Source organism: Podarcis raffonei, chromosome 16 (genome assembly GCF_027172205.1).
Source record: "Podarcis raffonei isolate rPodRaf1 chromosome 16, rPodRaf1.pri, whole genome shotgun sequence".
Taxonomy (NCBI): Eukaryota; Metazoa; Chordata; class Lepidosauria; order Squamata; family Lacertidae; genus Podarcis; species Podarcis raffonei.
In genome coordinates, this window is record NC_070617.1 from 7878848 (window position 1) to 7893350 (window position 14503).

Sequence of the window (14503 nt, forward strand, 5' to 3'; positions counted from 1 at the left end):
GGCAGGTAGGTGCCCCACCTACCTATTAAAAGATGACCAAAAAGGTCATAGTAGTAGTGGCTTGTTCAATTTACTGTAAGTTTCCAACAACAGTCCCCGCACCACCAACCAAAAAAAAACCAAGACAAAGGCATTTTTTTTCCTTTTCCCTGCAATTGTTTCTTATGGTAAACCAGAAAATACAAGATGCCGTTCAAAACCAGAACAGAACAGTTGAGCTCACAAGACACTGGGCGGAAAACAGAGAAAAGAATCTGCCTTCCTAGTGTCTTCAAACACACACAAACAAAATACCAACCAGCAGGCTGGCTACAAGAGCATAAACATAAAAATGAAAAGTTTGCTGCCATTGTTTATTATTATTATTAAAAAAAAAAATCTGCTTTCGGCCACAACAGGTTTGGTGAATTAAACACTAGTTGGGCCTGATCCTTTTTTGGGTGGAGGAAGGAGAGGGGCAGGGAAGGAAGAACTCCACTGATTTGTGCTCACCATATATAAAAGTCACAGAATTATTTGTTGGGCCTGGGGTGTGGACGTAAGCAGAAACATCAGAAAGGAAGTATGGGATTCAGCATCGCTGTGCATGAGCAGCCACCTTGAAACACAACTCTTACAGCAGCTGTAGCTGCCGAGACTGCAATTTATAAGCACCTGAGACCTTCTGTCTACAGCAAGGTCAAAAAAATTGGGGGGGGGGGGGTTGAGGAAGACAGGAGAGGAAGGGGGACAGTCATGCATGTAATGTCCTGTTGAGGAGCCTCAAGATGATGCCATCTACAGACAGCAGGTCAGTCACACTTGTTTTTGGAAGTTGTTTAAGAAATGTATGTGTGTGTGTACGTGCGCGCATGTAGATAAACACACAATTCTCTCCCGCCCGCCAGTTTCATACAACGCAGGAGTATCAAAATGCAAGAGAAACCCGTGAAAGTTATTGTCTCCTACCCCTCCCCACGCCGTCAGGGCGGCTGTTGCCGGTCGTGGCTTACAGGAGAGGGCTTGGGTGGGGAAGGACCAGCGCACAGAACACACAACCTCAGCGAGTGTCTACAGCAAGGGTGGGTCAGTCGTTGGCTTCGGGGTCTGTCTGGGCCATGTAGGCGTCCAGTTCGGCATCCAGGTGTCCTTTCGTTTTCGACATGTACGCGTCAAGCTGGTTGTCGAGCTGCTCCTTGGTCAGGGCGGGGCGAGGGGCGCCTCTGCCTCTGCCCCGGCCTCTCCCACGGCTGCCGAAGCCGCCTCGTCCCCGGCCCACCATGCCACGACCTGGGCGGGAGAGGAGGAGGAGGACAGGGTTAGGCACTGCACCACTGGAGCTCAGCTGCCTCCTCTTCTAGGATAAAGTTCAAACCGCCCCCCGCTCCTGCCCCATAGCCTCTCCAGTGCAAAAGATGCCTAAAATGCGATCGGAGGGCTGCCGTCAATCAGAGTAGACACAGAAAGCTTCCTTTGACTGCACCAGGCTATCGGTCCATCTAGTTAACTCAGTATTGCCTAGATCAGGGTTCCCCAAACTTGGGTCTCCAGCTGTTTTTGGACTACAGTTCCTATCATCCCTGACTACTTGTTCTTCTAGCTAGGGATGATGGGAGTTGTAGCCCAAAAACAGCTGAAGACCCAAGTGTGGGAAACCCTGGTCTATACTGATTGGCAGGGGGCTCTCTGGTGTTTTGAGGAAGGGGATATTCCCAACCCTTCCTGGATGTCAGTGACTGGATCTTTTGCATTCACAGATGATGTTTATCATTTAGTTATTGCTTGTCTCCTCAAGTTAAAGCAAGATCCCACATCTTAGTTTTCCTGATGAAAGGGCAGATTCTAGTCCTCATAGAAAGCTGCCTTATGTTGCATAATGTTTGTCTATCTGACAGAGGCAGCGGCTCTCTTGGGTGTCAATGTTTTTCCTGCGTTTGGTTAACGTTTTTTTTGCTATTCCTGCTTATTTATTCCAAGTCGCTTCGAAATACTTTGGTGTAAAAAGCGGCAAACGAATATAACTGACCTCTCCTGTGCTGTGGTTTTCACACATGCAGTAAATCTACTGTTTATTTTTGGAAAGCGGTTTGTTCCTTCGCTAAGCATTTAGATGCCTCTTAAAGATACCGCAACCAAATTTGGCATGCCGGTTTTCCTGAGGTGACGGAGCAGGTTTTCGTCTTAAGTTTGGAAACAGCTGGAAGCCATTCTGAATTGAGATGGCAGACTAAACCTTTTCAGTACGGGACTGATGTTTTCGCTTCTTAGAATTTCTCTGCAATGCCAGGTACGAGGCTGCAGGAATAAAATGAAAGTGAGTGTAACATCCCAAGTTAGTTGTGCTCACCTCTGCCGCCAATGCCACCCCGGCCCATGGCTCCTCTGCCAAGCCCTCCTCTGCCAAGCCCACCCCGTCCTCTAAGGCCTCCTCTTCTCAGGCCCATTCGAGCAGCTATGCCGCGTCCTCCCCGAAGTAAACCCTGTCCTTTAAAGGGGAAGAGAGAGAGAGAGAGAGAGAGAGAGAGAGAGAGTGTCAACCATCAGTTGAGCTTTTGAAGAAAAGGTCTTGCCAGCAAACTCAGGCTATTTCTGCACTACAGGTCTCTTTTCAAATTCTACAGTGGCTTAATAATCATGGCGTCTCCAAAGCACATTTTGCTTAAGAGTTCTCTTTTGGATCCTAGCCCCTTCACTGGTTGTCGGCTTCCCATTTCAAAAAAAGTTGCAACAGCCCAGGTAACTTATTTGGAAAAAAAGCTGCTGTTATGCCGAAATGTGCTAGCAGATGTGGGGAGGCTTTGTAGCCTTACAGTTGTTGCTGGATTTCCAAGTCCCAGCAGCCGGCATGGCCACAGTCAGGGATGATGGGAGTCACAGCTGAAAGTTCACCACCCATTACCTATGGCCTTCAAAGCCTACCAGCCTCGTTTTCCATTTCCCAAGCTTCTCTCTGCAATTACAGAAACTAGGAACTTAAAAAACAAAACAAGCAGAGCTTACTCCAGCATAGTAAACTTAGCTGAAGAGAAGCAGAGCTCTGCTAAAGGCAGCTGAGTCTTTGGTAATATGGTGCCCTGAACAAGGACAAAAATCCCCCCCCAAATATCTTATTTTAGTAATACTTCCTTTTGGTACATTTGCATTTTTATGGATCTTAGTAAATACATGTTTTTAAATAATAATAATAATAATAATAATAATAATAATAATAATAATAATAATTAGCCCCCTTGGTAGTATGTCCTAAATCTGGCACCGGAAAACTGTTTCATCTGTTGGGGGCAGGCTCCCAAGTTTCTCTTTCCTCAACTCCTTGCTCTCCCACCCCTCTCTCAAGTTTGCACCAAGTATACTAAATCCACTGAAGTCACGCCATGCAATCAGACTCACGTAGATTAACATGTGGACTATGTCAAAGTTTATGTACTGAGCCCCCAAACTGGGGAAGCAGAGCACAAAGCAAACAGGCTGTGTGGAGCATGGACATCAGTTCTGTCCCCCCCATAGTATTATTGTTCATCAGATATATCTTTGGCGGGTGTCAAGTGATATTTGGCAAGTAAAGTTTGGGGAGCCTCAGGCCTGGGGGCTGAATGTGGCCCTCGAGGTCTCCCTATCTGGCCCTCGGAACTCTCCCTGGCCCCACCCCTCATGGGCCCTGCTTCACACCTTCTCCTTGAGTGTTTTTGCCTGGCTGGGATGTGCCTCTGAACTCTGGCCATGCCTCTCTGGGTGGAGGATGAAGAAGGGAATGCATGTGTATGTGCAGAAAGTAGCCTATGGCACAAAAGTAAAATTGGCCTTAACTTTTCCACCCTTTGTTCCTCCTTGCCCTGCCCAACACTGGCATGTGGCCCTTCCTGGAAGGGTACCCAGAAAGGATTGCTGCCTCCCGACAGAAAACGGTGCTGCCTCCCCCCCAGTCCTAAGTGAACTAATTCACTGACACACTAACCTCGGAGGGGAATTCCTCCCCGTAGCAACGCTCTGGCGCCACGTCCGCCGCGCATGGCTCCTCGGGGCAAGCCTCTCTGACCCATGGGCAAGCCTCGGCCCCCTAACACACCCCGGGCCAGGGGTCCCGCCGGCCGGCCTAAGCGTGCCTGGATGTTGCTCTTCCCCAGGCGTTGCTTCAGGCTCTTCTGGAAGAAGAGAGTGTTAGACAGGAAAACGTCGCACAGAAACAAGCAGCGAGCACAGAAGGCCGGGCGCTAGCTGCTTGAGATGGGAGTAATGGGGGGAAAAGAGAGAGAGAGGGTCGCATGTGATCACCACGGCTCTTGGTTCAATGCAGGAAAGGTCTGGGGAAGAAAAAGGGTGAAGCTACATGGTTTGGTTTGAGGAGGGAATGAAGATGTGCCCAGAACATTTTGAGAGATGCGCTGCATTTTTATTTTAAATACCATTACATAAAAACTATGCAATGGTCTTATCACATCAGCAGACCAGTGCATAATGGATTCTTATGTGAGCGGCTGTAAATATATGAAATGTTAAACATGGTTCTCCAGCTCTCACAACAAGTCACCTGGTAGCTCATGAAATCATACCAAGGTACATCCTAACTAGATCAGACAAAGGGAAAGGAGGGGACCGTAGATGCACCCTGAGATGAATCAGAGCCACCTTTTGCAAGTAGGGGATGACCATGCCTCTCTTTCAGGGAGCAGCACCCATTCAGGACTCTACTGCATTTTAGCTCCATCTGCCAAGGCTATAATAAAAACTAGGTTGTGGGATATCAAACGCCAAGAACTAACAGTAGCAGCAGAGAAAACATCTTCCCCTCTTTATTTTCAACTTTCTTGGGCACATGAAACCAACCACAATTACCTTGAATTTCTGCTTAACCCTCAAGAAAGAAGGGCATTTTTGCTGGCCAGGTTTAATTCAAATCCATCAAACTTCCTTTGGGGAAGGTTCTCAGGGAGGGTGGAAGGAGAAAGAACTTGCCCATGTGAAGACCACCTGGTGGAAACCCTCACACAAATGGTTCTCAGTTGTAAACTATATGCTGACCTGTCAGCAATTTCCAGATCAACTCTGTATCCCCAAATGAAAACCAGAGTTGGAGGTCATACATTTTCTATTACTGGGGAATGATCAGGAGATCACCAAGTTACTGGCTAAATATCTCTATTTGGTTTTTTGTCGTCAAAATACACTGCAGACGTCTGATCTCCCTGGAGACCAAGAGATGTGACGATAGACTGTTCTGCCTCCTTTCTTTTAGCAAATGTTTTGTGCCACTGGGGAAGTGGTAATTCTGTATTGATTTGTTTTGGATGTGATGCCAATAAAAGGTTTGATGATGATGATTTTAGCTCCTGCCATATGTTTCTCATTTAAAAAAGGCCATTTCACACAAGTCGTCCAATGGAGCAGCACCTGCTACACACGTGTCACGGCTGCCTGCGCCACCCCGGGGCCCAAATGTAGATGGAGACTAAAGCTACACAGGGGGGAAACGATTGCATGATCAAAACCAGAAAAGCTGCACCACCACCCTGGTCCTCTGAGGCCCAAACTCAGAAGGGCAAACTCTCCCAGAATGGGATTTCGGTCACAAGCCTGTAATCTTCTGGGGCCTGCCTCAGCAAGGTGCAAGGGAACCTCCTCTGCTGTAGCCAAGTCCCTGAGATCAACCCACATTTAACATTATGCAGCACAATTACATAGAAGGGCATTTTCTGTTTCTGGGATGACATGCAATCGTTCTTATCTATTGTGTGGTTGAGTTTGTGGTTTCTTTTTTGTTATTTTTCACACAATGAATACTAGAAGTAAACAAATAATGGGTACGTCTATGTGGTGCCTTCCAGATCTGTCGTGAACTACAGCTCCCATCACACACCCTCCGTCACTGACTGAGCTGGGACTGATGCAAGTTGCCACTCAAAACAGGTGGATGGCATCAGGTTAGCAACCCCTGAGTGAAGCTATATGATGATTGCTATGCAGCCCTTCCTTAAGAGCCCTGGTGGATCAGGGTTATTTCCTAGAAGGCAGCAGGAGGTGTCGTGGGACGTGGCCCACCAGCAGGAACATCGACCAAAGATTTGCATAAGGAGAGCCTTGCTGGGTCAGGTCAATGGCCCATCTAGCCCAGAATCCTAATCTCACGAGAGGACCACACTGTGGGAAGCCTGCAAGCAGGACCCTGTGCTTTCCAGAAGCTGGTATCCACCTATCACGCCCCGCCTGTGTTTCCCACCCAAAGGAAGCCCCCGGCTGCCAAGGCTCCATCGCTGGCTCTCCTGCGCCTCTCTCACCTGCTTGAGCTTTAACGCAGCCTGCACAGAAGGTCTGTTCTCCATCTGCTGGGCCAGCCTCCTGTTCCGGGCACTGGCTAGCTGTTGCTGCTGCATGGTGGCTCGAATGCTCACGGGGATCGGCTGTTTGTTCTTCAGCATATTAGTAAAGCTTCAAGGTCGAACAAAACGGGTGTTTAAACAAAAGCTTGTCATTACAAAAGCATCTCAACTGGCATTTCATGGCCCTTAAGAGTGGGCGGCCGCGGCCCACAATTTTTTTTTTTTAAACGCCAACAACGTGGTACACATTTTAATTTATCGCAGGTTAATGAGCTACAGACTTTTCCTCGTTTTCCAGAAGACGTGCAAGGACAGGACATTCAAAAGGGTGTGGATTAGTGCAGTATATTTAAAACAGAAGTGATTTTTTAAATAAAAAAATCAAATTTCATGTGATCTCAAAATGAAGAAGCAAAGATGGAAAAAAGCACACAAAGCAGTTAAGCAAGATGGAGAGAAAGGTGAAGGGAAAGCAGTGCTGGTTGCAAATGGACTGACTCAATTGGCCAGCAAAGGGAGGCTAAGAGAGGAATTGCCAAATCAAGCTGCTTTGAACCACCAGGTCATCTTGAAGCTGCAACGGACCTCTTCTCCCCATAGGAACCAGCCCAGACCCTGCGGTCTTCATCTAAAGCCCTTCTCAGAGTGCCCCACCTGAGGGAAGTGCGGAGGGTGGTCACACAAGAACAGGCCTTTTCTAGTGGTTCCATGCTGCCACCCGCTGGTCCCAGGAAGACATGCCTGATGCCAACATTGCCAATCTTTAGGCATCAGGCCAATACTTTTTAACTCAACCAGGCCTTTGATTAATTAATGTTGCCGTCTGTGGCAGTGCTCAGCTTTAAGCAGGGCAGGTAGGCCTTGGTCCTTATTTATATGTTGCTATATTTTCGTATGGTTCATGGTTTCAGAATCCCCCCTCACTCCTGGGGGTTTACACTGCTATTGTAAGTTGTATTTCACCTTGTCAAGCTGCTCTGATACTTGCTATATAAAATGACTGATATAATAAATAATTATTATTATTATACAATGCTCCAAAGGTAGCAAAATTAAAGAACCAGCCCTGTATTTAATAATTCTCCTGGCAGCCACATACAGTGAGTACTTTTAGGCAGGGCATGTGCCGGAAGGATGGGAGGCTGAGAGGTGAGAGCTACTAGTTTCTTAGCAAGCTAGGCACTTTCATTAGCTTATTTATGAGGGAGCTAGGAAATGGCATGCGTGCGTCCCAGAACTACAATCCCAGGGGTTTTTAATACTATGGCAAAAATGCCATTCAAATTCTTATGGCAGTTTCCATCTTTTGGACCCATAAGGGAACACACAAAAAGTGCTGGATTTGCACCCAATCCAAACGAGCGTTGGATCCAGATTCTGAAAGGCGGCTGCTGCTCAAAAGCAAGGTTTTTCAGCTCTCCCTTTATGTGCCTGAGGACTTCTACCAAGCAGCACCCTAAACCAGGAGACACAAAGGGCTGCCAGCTGGAAAGAAACCAGTCGTTGGCGGGAAGCGTTCTCTGCTCATGCCAGGGGCATTCAAATCCTATGAGTAAGGATCTCAAACAGCACACAGGATGTGCTTTCGAAGTCAAGTTTGGACCTGGCTCCAGAAATGGTTCCTTCAGCAAATAACTGGCCATGCTGGCTGGGGCTGGTGGAAGCCGGGAGCCCAACTGCAGCTGGAGGGGCCACAGGTTTTCCCCACATGGAGACCCCTCTCCCCACCAAAAACTCCATGCCCTGGCAGGTGCAGGGACAGAGCAAGGAATCGGAGCCTGCTGCCCAATCTAGGCCCAGAGCCACAAGGTCAAATGCAGACAGGACAAGGGCACACTGGTGAGCAACTGTTAGAAATGAGTCATAAATCAATCACGTTATGGGAGGGGTATTTCTCGGACTAAGGTGAAACTATGAAGCTCCTTTGCCGTTTTTGCTTTTGGTTTTCTGGATGCTGTTTAAGTAATACTGTGATGTTTATAGTATTGAAATGTGGGGTTTTGCTATGTTGTTATAATTGTTAATGTTTGCTAAGTTATTGTAAAAATAGTCTTTGTAGCATCTGTTTACAATGTGTTCCCGTTTTCTTTGTTATAAGCCGCTCTGAGCATGATTTATTTTGTGGAAAAGCGGCATACAAATTAATTGAGTGACTGAATGAAATGAAACGGATTTTTTCTGGGCAAGGACCTCGCCCCTTTCCACGTCTATGATGCCAATCACCCTGCCAAGTTAGCAAGCGCTCAATATCAAATAGTACTAATACCACCTTCAAAATACAATGGGAAGCAGCTACCCCTGCAGTGTGGTGTGGCATGAGCACTGGTTCCCCAATTGAGGAGTCAGGCATGGGGGAGATGGCCACATGTGAAAACCTGGTGCTATGGAATAGAGAAGAGCTTTCCAAACTTTTCAAGTTGGTGACACGCTTTTTGGACATGCATCATTTTGCAACACAGTAATTCAGTTTTACTAGCCAACTGGAGGTTAAACTAACCCTTTCCATTGCCAGGAGGAGTGCAGGGAGTGTTTGCGCAACACAACTACACACTGCAGCTGACACACTAATGTATTGTGACACAGAGTTTGGAAAACTCTGGAATAGAGTCTACAGCAGGTGTGGGGAACCACTGGCCTCCAAATGTTACTGATTCCAAGTCTCATCAGCTCCAGCAAGCATGGCCAACAGCCGGAGTTATGGGAGTTGTAGTCCAGCAACATCTGGAGGGCACTAGGATTCACGACCCCCAGGGTTTGACAAAACTCACAAATCTACTACAATTTTGAGAAGGGGCAAGAAATTAAAAAAAATTCAAATGGAATGTTATAATTCATTTTCTGAATTCTGAAAGGCATGTTTCCCACTCCTGGTCTACGGCATAGCTAGCAGGCTCCCCCGATTGTTCAGAAAGGCTGCAAACCCTACTGCCTGCGTGTGTGTATTCCTATCCAATAATGCCATAGTGCTATGAAGATTTACTTGGAAGTGCACTTGATTGAGCAAAGTGGGACTTAATTCCAAATAAGCTTATGTAGGACTGCACTGTTTATTAAACAGTATTCTGCAGATTGCAAAAGGACTATCTCGACACCCTCAAAGAACGCCTGATGAAAACTTTAGACACAAATGAAATGCCAGTCCAAGAACTGGAGATATGCTATTCAGCAACATGGCTGTAAAAAGGCACAATTTATTCTCTAACAGAACAGACATTATGTAAGGCTAGAAAGAATTTTGTTTGCAATTGTAATGTCATGCATTTATATCAAAGGTGGGGGGAACCCATGGTCTTCCTGGCGTTGTTTGGCTACAACTCCTTGTCCACTGAGCAGGCTGGCTGGGGTGGATGGGGAACTGGAAGTCCAGCAACACCCAGAGGTTGACAGGTTCCCCATCCCTGATCAAAGAGCAGCTGACTGTGAGTTGTATGGTCTCCTCAGAGCAGACCTACTGAAATTAATGGACAGAAAGGATGTAGATGCCCAACTGTTTCAAGGGACCAATTCAAAGTACAACTAATACTGGAACCACCCCAACAGAGTAGCTCAAGGAGTTTCTCAGATAATCCAAGCCTGCCATACCTCTGTACACTAGATCCCTCTTCTCCTGGCCTGCCATTGAAACCAGCTGTGCGTTTCCTGGAGAGATGACCAGGTTTTAAGATTACCAACCCTCTTAAGAGAGACAGAGTACACAAGGGCCACACAATGTAAGCACCACCTATTAGTTGGAAATTTTACATTTAGGAATGCACTGGAGAGGAGAGAAGAAAAAGTAAAGAGAAGAGAGGGCATGCAGAGGGCAAAGGAAGCAGATGATGAATGGAGCGGAGCACTTGCCTCTTACAAGGTCCAAGGACTGTGGCCAAGGAGCCTTCGGGCTGATCAGAGCGGCCAGCTGCCTGCCTCTTACAGGCCAGACCACACAAGGATGTGTGTCCGCCTTGGACACCGCAGCAAAGCCTCCTGCAGCTTAGGTCACATGCTACCGCACTGCAGGGGTCACCTATATAATGTGAACACATGTGGAAGAAAAAAAGGAGGGTGCGAGGTTTTCCTTAGAACACATCCCACCAGATTACCGTTTTCAGCTTTATCATCAGACAGACAATTTTGGCCCTTTTAACCTTGTGTACCATCGCTTGCTGTAGGATTTAAGGCAGAAGTAAAGCTGCCCCCTGCTTCTCTGCATCTGGGTAGGTTAAAAGCAGGGCAAGGACCATGTTGGCTCTGGATATCGAACACAGTGATAACTAAGCAAAAATAAAAATTAAAAAAAAATCTTATGAGCTGAAGTTGGCCGTTGGGCTCCTCACCGCTCGTTGAGGGACATCTTGGTGGTGCTCTTAAGCACGACTTTCGGCGCTGACTGCGCGGCCATCTCAGGTCCCCAGAATCTGCAAAAGAAGAAGACAGGGCCAGTTCAGAAGAAAGAAAGAAAAAACATTAACTGTTGCTAAAGAAGGGGCTTCTTCACACAGCTCATAGCTAAATGTTGGAATTCACCCACAAGAGGCAGTTACGGCCACTAACTTGGCTGGCTTTAAAGGAGGATTGGAGAAATTCATGGGGGATAAAGGCTATTGATGGATACTAGCCATGATGGCTAATTTCTGCTTTCATGATCAGAGGCAGTAATGCTTCTGAATACCAGCCCTGGGAACTGAAGGAGGGGAAAGCACTCTTGCACTCAGGCCCTGTTGCTTTTTGCTATCTGGTTGGCCACTATGAGAACAAGTGGAAGGACTACATGGGTCTTTGGCCTGATCCATCAGGCTCTTATGTTCTGGGAAGCAGGGAGTTCATTGGTCCTCTTGCCAGTAACAGAGCATCTGCCTCACAGTCAGTCTCAGGGAACTTTGCCCCCTCTTTTTAAAAGAGCCAAGCAAGATTCCTCAATACAATTATGGAGGAGAAGGCTATCAATGGCTACCTGAGCCTGTCTTCACATGCAGGGTAAGTTCCTAACTCACTGAGGGTTTGAGACCTATCGTTGACACTCACCTAGTTTAGTTGGCCAGTCAAATACATTTCCCAGAAGGAGCATTACTGTGCTACAGGAGGGGACTACACTGTGCTGCACTCATTGGCATTTCGGGGGCCTAATCTAGCCCGCCAGTTGATTTAATCCAGCCCCCATGCCAGTATATGTCCTGGGGTAAAATCCAAAAAGAAGCTCAATAGCTTTGGTCGGCCCTCACACACGTTCACTTCATCAAATCTGGCCCTCTTTGAAAAAAAGCTTGAGCGCCCCTGAACTAGGACCTGGGAGCCCAGAGTTCTAGTCCCTGCTCAGCCACGAAGCTCATTGGTTGACCTTAGGCCAATCACTGTCTCTCACCCCAACCTACCTCACAGGGTCATTGAGAGACCAAATGCAGGTGGGGTGGGGAAAGAGGTTCACCACCTTGGCGAAAAAGTGGGATATAAATGTAATAAATAACAATAAATAAGGGAGGGCAGAGTAGAGCCAGAGTAGAGTGATTTTGCGCAGGTTTTTGAAAAAGCAGGAAGTCAGGGGAACTGAGTTCCCAGACCTTAAAAAAATTAATTCATTTTTTTTGTCCAGCAGGGCTGATATGGATATACGCCCAATGCCTGAGCCAATATATATATACATACACACACACATATATGTCGGTACTGCGACTGGGCCCGCAATAAACTTCGCGGTAACTTCCCCCACCTCTCCGCTCCCCCCCCAGCAGACCCATTCATTCATTCATTCATTCTGGAGAGAAGGGAATGCATGGGAATGCACTGGAGTCGCCCCGCCCACCACAGAACCCCGTTGCATCCGGGCATTCCCCCGCTGCTCGCCAGGCTTCTGAACCGGTCACGTGCGCGGCCGGGGCGAATGCCTCCCTCCCCCCCCCCGCACCCGGCGCGGCCTGCTGGAAGGCGCCAACGGTCCTCGAGGCCCCGCCCTCTCCGCGCGCGGCCTACACGACCCAACGGTCTCCCCACTCACCGTCGGGGGCGGGGCTCGCTCTGCTCTGTCTGCGGCTCCGGCGGGGCCAGCGGAGGCGGCGGGAGGCTCCGCTCAGGCTTAGCCCGGCCTCCCCCGTCAGGCGCCCCAAACGCAAAGATGGTGGCGGTGGTTGGTTCCCCCCTCAGCTTCCCCTCCTCCTCCAACCTCCCGTCGTCTCTCTCACGGGAGGACGACGACGGCGACGACTCTCTCACTTCAGCCGCTCGGAGCCTTCCTCGCTTCAAATTCCCCTTCAGAAAGGAGCCCGGCAAAATGGCGGAGCTTTTTTTTTTTAAAAAAAATTAATATATATTAAAAAAGGCCGGAGGGGCGCACGCGTCAAGCAGCGGCCGCGCGTGCGCCAGCAGGTTGAGGCGAGGCTGCCTCTCTGCGCATGCGCGGAGAAACGTCCTCTCCGGATGGGAGGAGGGGACCCGGAGCGCCACCGTGGTTACGTCTCGTAGAAAGAGAGGGAGAAGGCGGGCTCCGACGTGCTACGTAGAGTGGTTGGCCGTTCGTCGCTTTCTGAGTGGTTGGAGCAGAGGGAGGGGCGTGGCTCTGCCGGGGCGACGCTCATTCTCAAGAGGGGAAGCTTTTTTTGTGAATGGATGGAGTTGGTTTAGAAGCGGGCGCGGTTTAAAGGGGCGCGGCTGCTTTTAAGTGCGAGGGGTTGGTCGTTTTCAGATATGTTTCGGAGCGAGGCCTGCATGTAGTGGGTTGAAGAACAGAAGGTGTTTCCTGTTAGAGTAGGTCAATGGCCCATCTAAGTTATAGAATCTCAGACTTGTAGAATTGGAAGGGACGATGAAGACCATCTGGTCCAGTCCCCTGAAATGCAGGAATCTTTTGCCCAATCTTTTGCTCAACCCACAACCCTGAGATTAAGAATTTCATGCTTTACCGATTGAGCTATTTAGCATCCTGGTCTCACAGTGGCCACCCAGATGGCCTCAGTGGGAAGCCTGCACACAGGACCTGTGCACAACAGCACATACCCTGCTAAGGTTTGATGCTAGGCTGCCTGTCTGCGCATGCCTATCTGTACCAGCAACTATTATTCAGATTCATCCTGCCTCCGAGGGTGGAGGTAGAACAGAACACCACCACCACAAACTGGCTTATGAGTATAAAACCAAATTTACTAGAATAATAACTAGAATGGAGATAGACTTGTAACCATTCAAGCAACAAACATACTAAGGTGCCATGTGCAAAACAAATCCTGGAGATACTGTAAACATGGGAGTGGATAAATGTACAACCAGTTCTGTGATTGGACTTACACTACAGTGGTACCTCGGGTTAAGTACTTAATTCGTTCCGGAGGCCCGTACTTAACCTGAAACTGTTCTTAACCTGAGGCACCACTTTAGCTAATGGGGCCTCCTGCTGCCGCCACACCGCCGGAGCACGATTTCTGTTCTCATCCTGAAGCAAAGTTCTTAACCTGAAGCACTGTTTCTGGGTTAGCGGAGTGTGTAACCTGAAGCGTATGTAACCTAAAGCGTATGTAACCCGAGGTACCACTGTACTTGTTGAACGGTTCATTTATCCAGTCTGTATAACGTTTATTGCACATGTAACTTGTTAAGATACAGTTGTACATTTATCCACTCCCTGTTTACAGTATCTCCAAGCTTTGTTTTGCACATGGCACCTTAGTATGTTTGTTGCTTGAATGGTTACAAGTCTATTCTAGTTGTTATTCTAGTAAATTTGGTTTTATACTCATAAGCCAGTTTGTGGTGTTGTTTTGTTGCATTATTATTACTGTCACCACATTTGATACTTTGTGTATATACTATGGAGATAGAACCATTGTGGCTAGTAGCCATGGATCACCTTATTCCCTGTTTTAAGGCCATCCAAATTGGTGGCTGCTGTTGCATCTTGTGGGAGCAATTTTCATCGTTTTAGCTATGTGCTGTGTGAAGGAGGTCTTTATTTTGTCTGTCCTGAGTCTTTATTAACTTCTCAAACACATGGGCTTTTTCTGTGCTAAGGGAAATTGGGAACTCTGAAAGTGTCTTAGGAGAGGATATTTTAAAGGCCCAACACCTTATATTCCCACACTTTACTTTCCTGCCTGTTTTGTGGTTTTAATTTAAATCTCTGCTGGGGCTCTCTCACCAAAGAGTACCTGCCCCAAACCTGGATCTATGCATCCGAGGAATTCTCCTTTTACCATTTCTATTATCCTTTAAAACCAACAGTGTATGCAGCCCATAATCTTAAGCAC

General features: G+C 47.8%; 1 protein-coding gene across 3 annotated transcripts; it reads right to left on the bottom strand.

Moving 5' to 3' along the window:
- Positions 1–334: 334 nt before the first annotated feature.
- CHTOP (chromatin target of PRMT1) lies at positions 335–12580 on the bottom strand. Of its 3 annotated transcripts, none has more exons than XM_053368731.1 (6): positions 12265–12580; positions 10610–10690; positions 6252–6402; positions 3935–4121; positions 2327–2464; positions 335–1269 (listed from the first exon to the last, which is right to left on the bottom strand). In XM_053368731.1, exons 2-6 carry the CDS (start codon positions 10672–10674, stop codon positions 1067–1069), a joined length of 744 nt encoding a protein of 247 aa, XP_053224706.1. In that variant the 5' UTR covers positions 10675–10690; positions 12265–12580; the 3' UTR covers positions 335–1066. The 3 variants fall into 3 exon arrangements, with proteins under 3 accessions (XP_053224706.1, XP_053224707.1, XP_053224708.1); XM_053368732.1 differs by having other exon boundaries at positions 3935–4118; positions 12265–12579; XM_053368733.1 differs by lacking the exons at positions 10610–10690; positions 12265–12580 and adding an exon at positions 10376–10603.
- Between the last annotated feature and the right edge of the window lie 1923 nt (positions 12581–14503).

Bases quoted from the DNA above. Each gene is read 5' to 3' on its own strand.
- CHTOP (XM_053368731.1), bottom strand. From the start codon at position 10,674: ATGGCCGCGCAGTCAGCGCCGAAAGTCGTGCTTAAGAGCACCACCAAG. The intron at 4,122-6,251 runs GTGAGAGAGGCG...CTCTTCTTCCAG, and splicing joins CTGCGTTAAAGCTCAAGCAG to AAGAGCCTGAAGCAACGCCT. The intron at 1,270-2,326 runs GTGAGCACAACT...TCTCCCGCCCAG, and splicing joins GGGTGGCATTGGCGGCAGAG to GTCGTGGCATGGTGGGCCGG.